At 42.3% G+C, this 11,359-nt stretch overlaps 1 protein-coding gene across 1 annotated transcript; it reads right to left on the bottom strand.

The window, feature by feature from the left end:
- Positions 1–5,437: 5,437 nt before the first annotated feature.
- Positions 5,438–8,903, bottom strand: LOC146611506 (dehydrogenase/reductase SDR family member 13-like). The gene is made up of 6 exons (XM_085343479.1): positions 8,777–8,903; positions 7,820–7,938; positions 7,171–7,294; positions 6,231–6,403; positions 5,848–6,001; positions 5,438–5,697 (listed from the first exon to the last, which is right to left on the bottom strand). Exons 1-6 carry the CDS (start codon positions 8,901–8,903, stop codon positions 5,438–5,440), a joined length of 957 nt encoding a protein of 318 aa, XP_085199605.1.
- Between the last annotated feature and the right edge of the window lie 2,456 nt (positions 8,904–11,359).

Raw genomic sequence — 11,359 nt, 5'->3', positions numbered from 1 at the left:
TGAAGTCCGTTCCTTTTAATTCCCTTCACCTGCTCCTTTTGTTTGAAGTGGCCGAATTTGGCCACGATAGGACGTGGTCTCCCGGCCGCAGCCCGCATGGGGCCGATGCGATGCACTCTATCAAAGGCGATGTTCTTCACCGCAGCTTCAGGTGGGTTTTGATGAAGCTTTTCACCGTGGTCTCCGCGTCCTCTCCAGCGGCTTCTGGAATACCAGAAAATACCAGATTATCACGCATGCTACGAGCTTGTAGATCGATAACTGTTTCTTTTATTTTTTTATTTTCTCTATTGAGCTGGGTAACATTATCTGTGAGACATTTCACCGACTCCCTTAGCGTGGCATTTTCAGCAGCAAGCGTTTCCACCTGCTGCTGGCTGAACTCCAGGGATTCAAATTCCCGGTGAAGAATCTTGGTGAAGAATCTCCACCAAGGACAGCCTTGCATCGAAACTGGACAATCGCTTGTCGATTGACTCCCGTATGTCGGCAATATCTTTGCCGGCTGCCAATGTTGTGCCGGGGAAATCTGCCAGGCGACATTTTTTCGGCGTCTGAGATTTGGCCGGGGAAGCTGCACTCTGGGTCTTCTTCATCACGAGATCCTGGAAGCACTGATCGATGTAATCTTGGAGAGCCTCTAAACTATCCCCGTTGTACTCCAGGGTGTTGGAGAGGATTTAGACAAATATTGTTAGTTATAAGACAATTGATAAGTGTATTTGGTAATACTGAAGCTCAAAGGAGTTTGTTCAGTTCTAAGCTACCATTCGCTTTAATTTTCCGCCAAAATCTCCGGCGTCTGACGTCAGTTACAACATGAGTCGCTTACCTTGTCCGTCACTTCCGTCACAAGTGATGATTAATTATTTCTATTCATTTCAATTATTAATGAAATAAGTCTGAAAGATGTGGTTAAAAAATTAATAGGAGGGTGTGGGAGAGTTTGTGGCATATAAAGCACTAAAATAAAAGTTGACTCATGATGTTCCACACATGAAGCCAGAGTCAAGACATTTTACAAAGTACTGTGTGATAACCATCAAAAAGTACTCAAAAACACCTTCGAACATAGAGCAGCTTTTAAGGAAGACTTCTGTGCTTGGTGCTGAACTGGTACAGCATCTGTACAGATGTGAACACGAATAATACTGAAGAAAACAGATTTAGTGTGACTGTTTCAATAAGACAGGTTTCAGTAAGCAAGCACTGCAGTGTGAATACATGCGAAACTCTGATATTCTGTTTCCTCTACAATAAAAAGCAGAAAATAACACAGTAAATATATAAAGCAGTCGGACAGAACATCCTTTCCATGTTTTCAAAAACATTTAAACAAAGAAGAAACAAAAATTCTATTTCTGTTTGTCACAGACGCTAAATTAAACTGGATTGAAAATAAACGTGGCTCCTGGTATTTCAGGCTTAGGAAACTAGGTGGCAGCAGCACAACATGTCCAAAAGAGTTTCTGTGCTCTTCAACATGCTCCGAGTTTCAGGCCCACACTTCCTGCACAGTAACACCCACTCAGAGGTTTGAGTCCTGCCTGCAACATGGGGTGCCCCATGGGCTGAAGGGTTCTCTGTGGATGGAGGAACAACAGGGTGAAAATCTCCTGGCACAGTTTCTGGACAGTCTCAGCCAAACCCCCTCATGTGGAAGATAGTGTCTCTGTTAGGATATATGTGTATAAATAAGCAGTAGTGCTGCTGTTTACTGTAACTGCACTGATATTTAATGGGAAGGTGTGCATAGATATGACGTGGTCTGGGTGTGGTGTGCTGGGAGCATATGACCTCATAAAGATATCTGCGATGAGCTGACATCAGAGCAGCACAGAAGTTTTGTTTACTTCACAGACTGAAGACGTGACTGCATGTACATCAAAGACCAATAGAAGATTGACTTTTCAGGGGAGAATGGAAGGTTTTTAACATCTGTTTACGATAACTTGATGAACAGTTTGAGAAATGAAGGCAGGAGTCTCTGTGGACTGTGATGTCCACACACAACGCTGTGATATGCAGTGAGAGTAGGAAGCAGGTGGACACCAAGTCCTAATAAAAGGGTCAAGTGAACTTTACTCAGGTGACATGAAAGCAATGCTGCAGCATCTATTGGGCGACCGTGGCTCAGGGGGTTGGGAAGCGTATCTGTAACCGGAAGGTCGCCGGTTCGATCCCCTGGCTCTCTGTCCTGGTCGTTGTGTCCTTGGGCAAGACACTTTACCCTCCCGCCTACTGGTGATGGCCAGAGGCACGATATGGCAGCCTCGCCTCTGTCAGTCTGCCCCAGGGCAACTGTAGCTACACCTGTAGCTGCCTCCATTATTATTGTAAGGGTGATGACCCAGATTCCAGTGCAGGTGAAGAATGTTCTCTGCAGTATGCGGGACTGTGACGCAGCTGATCTGATATCATGTCACATCGATGGAAAGGAATCCTGAAACAAAGAACCAGTTCAACACCAAAGTGTTCCCAGAGCTGCTCAGCAATCACAAGGCTGCAGGCTGCGAACACCTGCTGTGTTTTCACATTTGTGAGTCTGGATTGTGAGCTTTGATCACACCAACCAGTAGCACTAGTGTTGTTGTGACAGCGGCTGTGCACACTTTGTCACTTCAGCTTTTACTTAGATTATTTTACATGTTTCCACGACGCTGTGAAGAACGATCATAACAGATTTCAGGACTTTTGTCTAAATCAAAATTTAGCTTTGGCCTCAACCTGTTATTATCACTGAGCCAAAAGCTCGAACTTTTATGCCATTAAAAATGTGAAGAAAGACTAAATAGCAACTAGTAAAAGTAGAACTTTTAAACAGGGAATCAGAGGCTTTGCTCCATTTTACTGAGCATGGTGTGAATGTTGGTGCTGACCATGTCCACCTCTTTATCACTGCAGTGTACCTGCCGTCTGACAGCTGCCTCCAGCAGAAAAACACACCATATTACAAAGATCAGATCCCGTCAAACTGGTTACGTGGCAGTGAGTTCACTCTATTTGAATAGAGTGAACTCACTGCCACGCCACTTCCACAGTCACCAGATTTCAATCCAGTAGAGCACCTTTGGGCTACAGTGGAAAGGGGCAACATATGTCAGCGTAGACCCAAATCTTTACATCACATGGTTGAATCTATGCCACGATAAATGAAGATGGTTCTGAAGGCAAAAGGGGCTCAAGCTGGGAAGAAGCAGGGCTTATTATTAGAATATCCATCGAGTGCATAATGCTGCCCAAGGAGAAACCTGGAGTGTAATGAGACATGATTCTGCTGTTGCCAACAAACTCTCTCTCTGCACTACTTCTTGTTTCTATACCGATGACATTACCAGCTTGTAACTGAACTGTTTTGGAAGAAGGTATGATGAGAGTCCGTTTCCCACTGGGGCCTGAAACACAGGATCAATGTTATTATATTTATTATACAGGATGTAATGACATCAGTAAGGAGGTGATAGCCCAGGTTACAGTGCAGGTGAGGTCCTCTGCATACAACATGTGTAAGTAAGGTGCAGGTGTATGACTCAGTTACTTGGATATCATGCCACACACGGACACAAAAGAACCAGTTCTGCTGCTACACACCAAAAACATTCCTTGAGCCATTCAGTAATCACACACACACAAATCTGAGGCAGAGCTGCAGAGACACCCCACCCAGGCTCAGACAGAGGGCCAGATAGGAGAGCCTTCTGTGCGTCCACGATGTCTTAAAAGCAGCTGGCACCTGAGATCACAGATTCTCATGTGACAGGTTTTTGGGCCTGAAGCCCCGCCCCCCAAAAAAACAACAACACTAACAATGACATCAACACAAGATCAAATGTGTGGACGAGGTCATGACTCAAGTGAGAGACATGGAGTGACGTCAGTCAGGTGATGGGCCAGGTGAGGAACGCGTACATCAGACAGCAGAATGCACCTGCTGTTTTCACAGGTGACCCCGAATAATCTTTTCTAAAAAATACACCACCCATAAACAGCAAGTTACTGGTATAATAACAAAGTCAAGATTGCACACAGTAATGTGCTGTACATGATCTACTGTGTATAAGGAAATTTACATGTGACCACTCTAAGCCACAAATGAATAAAATGTCACAGCCAGACTTACATTCTGGCTGGTAAAGGAAAAACAAACTTCTGGTCCCATGAAAAGAGAAAAACCCAAGAGGCACACTTCCAACCTTGAGAACTCAGAATCAGGGAGACAGCCAAACGGATGTTTTTTTATATATACAAAAAACTTTTACAATGTTTATTTAACAGATAAAATAAGTTAAATGTCACCGTTATTATTGTCCGCCTGGAAACAGCGGGGGTCTCCAAATTCAGAGACTGCTTCCACCTGAGGCCTTCGCGGTCTAAGTGGGCGGGTCCTCTGAAAGCCGGGTAGGCTGGAAGTGAATGACTATGAAATTGTCAGAATTACTTCACGAGCTCTCTCGGTGGAGTGAAACTCTGCCGTCTGCTCCTTGCTATCTAAAGTATACCCGGACACTGGCGTAAACTCTCGACCATCGCACGCTTCTGTTTAATCAGTTTTCTGTTTGACGTTTATTCCTCCTGAGGGCTTAATAAAGTTTTATTTAATCCAGTCATCTCAGCCAAACAGATTTACTCACGAACAAATAAAACACTGAAAAAAGCCAAACACTAACATTTTAGCTTATCTGAGTGACTTTTCCTGTTTAACCTGAGCAGCAAAGAACCGCGGGGGTTTGCCGTTCTCGTCGGCGCAGATATTTGAGGTTTACACAGCTACATTTTCGCCTGGAAATATGTTTAAAGTTTATTTTGCGACCCAGAAAGAATAATAAGAGTAACATTAAAACTAGCTAGCTGCCGCCATTGTTGGAAACTGGAACTTGCTGAGCAGCGCTTTGAATTCTGGGATATGGTTTTTCAGAGGGGCACTGAAATTTGTGATTCTCCCGGAAAAATCGGGACGGTTGGTATGTATTCCAAGAGGACAGATTCTAGTCGACATTTTTTATTAAGGCAAACTTCAGTAAGGACCTCAGTATAAACACAATGTACAAAGAACTCAAAAATATTTACATAAAAATACAAAATAAAAAATTATTTAAAAAAAAATATGACGAAACTATTAAAACGTGTTGCTATTGTCTCACAAACAGGTGACAGAACAGTAACATACCAAATATGCAGCAGCGCCCAACAAACACACCATATTAAAAAAAAAAAAAAGACACTTGTGAACATGATTATTCCCAGCTTCCATCCTGCTGATGGCACTGCAACAACACCAATTCAACACCAGAAATGATGTTTAAATTTCAGAAAAAAAAGTGCTGAACAGCAGTTCTAGATGTTCATATAGTACCGTATCACCGATACTGTTAAAAGGACAGAATGACAGCTCATCGCTCATGGACTCGACAACCTGTTTATAGCGAGGTGAATAAATCTATCCCAGTCCACAGAGTTTCTCGCTGACCTCCCACAATTTCAGGGCCACCTTGTCATCTCGGGCATGAGCGGACACTTCCTGTGCCTCACAGCAGGAGAAGTACTTCCCGCTCAGAGGTTCGATTCCCTCCTGCAGGGCACAGTGCAGTGTGGTCTGAGCTCCCATCTCTGGGTCCAGGAACAGCAGCCAGGCCACAGGCTGGATGAAAATCTTCTGCCACAGGCCGACATTTCTAGACAGTTCAGTCCGGACAACACCTACAGGGCAGAAGGCAAAGAGCAATCACATACTTACTGCCTTTAGTGTTCAGTTTGGATAAAATGCTGATAGTAACAGTTGATTTAGCTTGAATTACAGTAATATATGGCCTAAAATGAGTGTTGATTAAAGGTAAACCAGTGTGTTACCTGGGTGGACACTGTAGCATGTGACATCGGTTCCTTTCAGCCTCTTGGCAAGCTCATGGGTGAAAAGCACATTGCACAGTTTGCTGTTGCAGTACGCATGGAAAAATTGCCAGCTGTATCTGCCAGTTCCCAGGTCTTTGTTTGCAACCAGAGCCTTAAGATACAAAAACAACCTTGTTAATAAGCTGTTCAGACAGGTGAAGGTGAAAGACGTGCAACAACATCACTTGTGATGTCATTATGATCACCTCTTCAGTCGTACTACTGAAATACTAGAGCAGAGCATTTTTAAAAATAAGAGTCCCAAAAGACGGAAAAAGGCTTGTTCCAGAGTGAGGATGGCTTTACATCTCCAAGCTCTCTTTAAATTATTGCAAACTCACGTTAAAGTCAATGTGTCCCCAGCGATGAGCCATGGAGGACAGCGTGATCACTCGTCCTCCCCCTGTCTTCTTCATCCTCTCCAACAGCAGATTGGTCAGCAGGAAGTGACCCAAGTGGTTCACCCCGAACTCGATGCCATATCCGTCCTCAGTCCGCCCGTCTGCCACCAATCCTGGGGACATATTGGAACAATGGTTTCTGAAATCTTTGTACTTCCTTGATCTCTTGAAGCTTGTTTTCTCTAGATTCTTCTCTGTCTCCGTAGAACAGACAAATCACCACTGCTGCTGCTCATCATTAAAAACTGTATTTGCACGTCTTTTTGACAGATACGGCAACTGTGATAAACTTGTCTGTCTCTCAAGTGGTTTACATCAATTTGTGTTTGAGGCCAATCTGGCTGCTTTGCACAACATAGCCGTTTGACGTCTTTGTGGCTATTCGGTGTCTTTTCAAAGTCGATTGTGATTATTTTGTGCTTCTGGTCACTTCTGTCTCTTTGTTGTCATTTGATGGTGAGTTTCAGACTCCAGAGCTGCCCTTTGTCACCCATCCTGTTCATACTTTTTTGGGCAGAATTTCTAGGCCCTCTCTGAGTGGAAGCTTAAGGTTTTGTTGATTTCAGCCTCTCAAATCTTTTTTTTTTTCTTTTAAACAAACGACCTGGTTTTGTGAACTTCATAAAGCAACAACCTCCAGCACACAGCTGTGATGAAAACACAAACAGGAGCAAGTCTGAGGCCATAGTTCTCAGGTGGAAAATCGGGAATGCTCACTCTGACTTGATCATTAGTTGATACCCCAAGTGGAGAAGTTCAACAAATAAATTTCCTCCTAATGGTGTCTGGCTCTCAGAGGTTGGTTTAGATGAAAATGGATGTATGGACCTCGTACTTGCAACTAAGTAGACATTGTGGTGTTGTGTAGTAGTGTGTGTACCAGCATTGTTGATGAGCAAATCCAGCCTGGACTCCGTTTTCAGGAATGTTTCGGCGAAGCTGCGGACAGACTTCAGACTGGCTAGGTCCAAGTGCACGTAGATCACGTCTGTACTTCCCGTTTGCTGGAAGAAGATCATTGTGATTCAGTGAAGGTTACATTTAACTTGCACTTCAGTGTTTCACTTCAATCCCTTTTTACTGTTTTTTCCTTAAAGCAACAGCTCAAATATTACCATCAATGAAAGAAGTGAACGCTTCAGCTCGTTTCAGCAGGATCATGTAAATCCCGTTAAAGTTCTGTGTGCATCGTTTTGTGCTCTCTGTCAGCTCCTCCTTTAAAAGGTTAACTCCTTTCACAGCTTCAGTCCTTTAAAATTGTCATATTGTACTTACTGAATAAATATAAATAAAAAGTCATATCCACATACTACTTTAGCTTGTCTTCTTTTTCTCAGCTGCTTTAATTACCTAAAGCACACATCAGCCAGTTACAGCATGATAGGACGTTGTGTAACAAGCCTCCACTCCCTGCTGACGACTGCACAAGTTATTGTTTTAAATGTCAGTGCTCCTTTCTGAGAAACTTTGGATTAACTTTCATACAGCATGAGGAAATTGTGGCCAATGCATCAGTGTGTTCTTCTCACCGTTTCTATTTCTGCAATGGCAGCTGCAGCTTTGTTCCTGTTTCGGCAGGCCAGGATCACTCTGGCTCCTTTCCTGGCCAGATGCAAAGCCGTGGCTTTACCAATGCCCGTATTTCCTCCTACAGTAAGAGCAGGAAAAGAATAAGCAACATCTACCCAAACCATCACAAACAAGAACTATCATCCATGCAAGTGTTTAATGTGGTGTTATCTGAAGGCTAGTAGAAACCTGTCTAAATTGCAAACAAGAATTCTAGATTTTCACTTCCACCTTTGTTGTAAACTTCACTCCCGTCCAAAGTAAAAAGCACAAAAACAAAGAAAAACGCATCTTTAATTCTTTCATTGCAGCAATCACATTTGTGCAAATCCCGATTTTGCTATCGGCACAGATTTGTGGCATAAAAACTGGCCCCGACCTCAGAGGGAAGAGAGAGGAGGACGACGCTCAGGTTTAGATGAGAATTCCCTCTCTGTACAAACCCAGTTTAGAGATGCAAGTGTTAAACTGATTTTTACTTGAATTTAGAAATAACTGCTGAATCGGCTTAAATGTCATATTTACTGTTCACTTATTTTTGACGAGGTTTTTCCTGAAAGCCGATCTACATGTAGGTCGGTACCGTCGAAAGTCCGTCGTACTCGAAGCCTCTTTTTCGTGGCAATATTGAAGGAAACATACATTTAACGGCTTCTTTTCTTTTGCTCATCATCTGCAGATTTAACAAAACTTGTTATGTACCTTTACTCACTGTCGCTATCATAATCAAACACCAACATCCTTATCGCCTCGTAAGAGGAAGTAAAGAAACCTATGAAAGGAAAATCCGCTGAACGCTGCGAGCTGCACACACAGCAGCTGTTTGTAGGCACACTTTCTACACCTCGTCATTTTTGATGCTGGTGTCGTTAGCAGTCGGTCTGTTTGGTACAAACTGCGCTTGATGCCGGTCTCACCTGTGATGATGACGGTCTTCCCTGACATCGCGGCGTTTCCTTTGCATTTGGCCCTTTTGAAGAGAGTCTGTGTGAGGAGGACGTATGCTCCCAGAAGTACAACGGCCACAAACAAGAGGGGAACCATGGTGGATGTCGGCCGAGAACTTCGCGTCTGGCTGCTGAGCTGCGGATCTGTCTTTATGCACACGCCTGTCGGATGAGTTTCATCTGAGACGTGCCAGCGAGTCGCTCCTCGACCGGTCGGACCAGTTGTGGAATGACGTAAACGTCAGAGCACCGTGACCTACGCTTTTCACTCTGAACACCTGAGAAACGCATTCACCCCACCCGCGTGTCTCTTAATAAAGATTTACTGCGAAAGCATTTACAGAAAAATATGGAAAGCATGCAAACATCCCTCCAGATACCAAAGTGTCGAACTTTCACCTAAAATCTATCATAATTAATAATTGCCTCTGATAGTTATAAGTCAGTGTAACTAATTCATTCTTTCACTGTCTAGATTTAGTTTTTAAGGAAACAAAACACAAAAATCACAAATGTAGCTGTTGCTGCTTTTGCTCCCAAAATGTAACTTATTCTAAAATAGTTTAATAAGAATGTTTCACAGCCTCTAACATATAGTCACAGTCAGTCGATCAAACCAACAATCAGATCTGCTTAGCAGATTTGGCTGTAAGATTTCCACATCAGTGAAAATGGAACTTTTCTGGTGAGCAGGACAGTGCTGGCATGAATACGTGCATCTGTATTTGTCAATGACTGAATCAGGCCTCTTTGGCTCTGACAAAACATGCAATATTTTTGAAACAACATATTTTTTATCTGTGCTTGCTGCAGGGTTTTGTTTTGTGTCTTACTTTTTGTTCCCCACGTTTCTCTTCAAATTTCCCTCAGGTGTTCTGTGGGATTCAAATCAGGCAACATACTTGTTCAGGTCAGCGGTGTCAAACTTTATTCCCAAACTCTTGTTTGACATTGAAAGCATTTTTTAATCATTATCATGCAGGAATATCTCTAGATTGTTTACTCCACATGTTTTGCACTCATGTCTGGCCAGACATTACTATCATGTCTGCCCAGGGTCACTCCACTCTGTCTGTTCTGAAAAAAACATCTTGTAATCTGACCAAATAATGCTCTGGTGATGTTCTTCAGACTTCCAAGAGAGATGATTCTCAAAGAGGTTTTCAGTGGGAGAAACATTTCATTGTAATCACTGCTGTGATCGCCATTTCTCAAGTCTCTCAATTTGGAACCTCTTTATCTCACTGTAGCTTTCTTCATCAACTGAGGGCTATTCAGGGCTTTTAGAGTGACCTAATGAATTACAATCATTTAGCTTAAAAGTAATAAGTATATGCATCATCTTATCAGCATCGCTTGTAGACCGGATGTTTCTAATGACATTGCGCAAATACATTTCTGTAGTTTAACTACGTCACTGACGTCATGGCAGGGGAGACTCCAGGATCAGAGCTTTGGAGGTGCTGAGCACCCAGAGAGCTGCCCAGCCAGGCAAGATAAATGTCACGAAGAGACTTCTTCCCGGTCTCTGTCAGTCCCTGCATCCCTAAATGTCTCCAGTTGTCCCGAGTTCCCTGTGACTGTCTCCTTGGTGCATTTAAACCCCTGTTCCTCCCTGTCGTCTGTTGTCCTCGTCTCCATTATCAGTCATAATAATTTTACCATCTCTGTGCAAGTCTGCAAATTTCTTTCTTAAATCATAAGATTCTTAAATTCATCAAGTCTCTCTGTGCCTGGGTCCTCGTCACAAAACATGACATCACTGTTTTGTACATTTTGACACAATTGAATCCCACATGTGTGAAAGAAAAGCAAAACACTTTTCTGAAAAGTCTGTAACAAAACCGTCAAATCTGATAAAGGTTATTTAAATTCTGCAAGAGAAGAGTGGATTGGAATAAAAAAAATACATATCCTAACCTTAATAACTGCGGGAGAATAATGAATGATGATCATAGTGAGTAAGAAGTAAACTGAGTGCATTTTTTGGACAGACATTCACTTTTAATGTGTTTGTATAATATAATACAGATACATAAATAAATACACTCCAAAAACAGAAGAGTCCTTGAAATGTACAAATGTACAAAATATTAATAACAAATTATAAAAATGGAGGCAACTTTGCCTACATTACAGTGTATACAATACAATATATATACATATCTATCTATCTATCTATCTATCTGTATATACACACATATATACATATATAAATATATATATATAATTAATAGTCCAAATTGAATTTGCATTTCCATTAAATTAAAAAATTATTATTGACTTTACAAACCCCATGCTGTCCAACACCCTTGACCTTTTCTCTGACTGTTTTCTTTAAAACTGTTGCATCAAAACTTCTAATTCATCCCTATTTCATCGAGTTGTTGAGTATGTTTTTTAAAGGCACTTGTTGCATGTTGCACACATGCTGTTCTGCCACAGAAGCAGGACAACTGAAGCAATGCTGTGGTGCCACCTGCTGGCTAATTGCACTTCCATTTGTTTGTCACATTGAGAAAAAGCAGTTAAAATACTGATTAATTTTGTTAT

The sequence above is a fragment of the Diplotaxodon limnothrissa genome, linkage group LG19 (genome assembly GCF_057381915.1).
Source record: "Diplotaxodon limnothrissa isolate DT_005_m linkage group LG19, D_limnothrissa_male_GT1.1, whole genome shotgun sequence".
NCBI lineage: Eukaryota > Metazoa > Chordata > Actinopteri > Cichliformes > Cichlidae > Diplotaxodon > Diplotaxodon limnothrissa.
Note: the sequence above shows the minus strand (reverse complement) of the source record. Positions and strands in the feature narration are given on the sequence as shown.

Excerpts from the sequence above, each read along its gene's own strand:
- LOC146611506 (XM_085343479.1), bottom strand. The coding sequence starts at position 8,903 with ATGGTTCCCCTCTTGTTTGTGGCCGTTGTACTTCTGGGAGCATACGTC. Across the intron at positions 7,939-8,776 it reads GAAGACCGTCATCATCACAG|GAGGAAATACGGGCATTGGT; the intron begins GTGAGACCGGCA and ends CTCTTACTGTAG. Across the intron at positions 7,295-7,819 it reads CCATTGCAGAAATAGAAACG|CAAACGGGAAGTACAGACGT; the intron begins GTGAGAAGAACA and ends ATCTTCTTCCAG.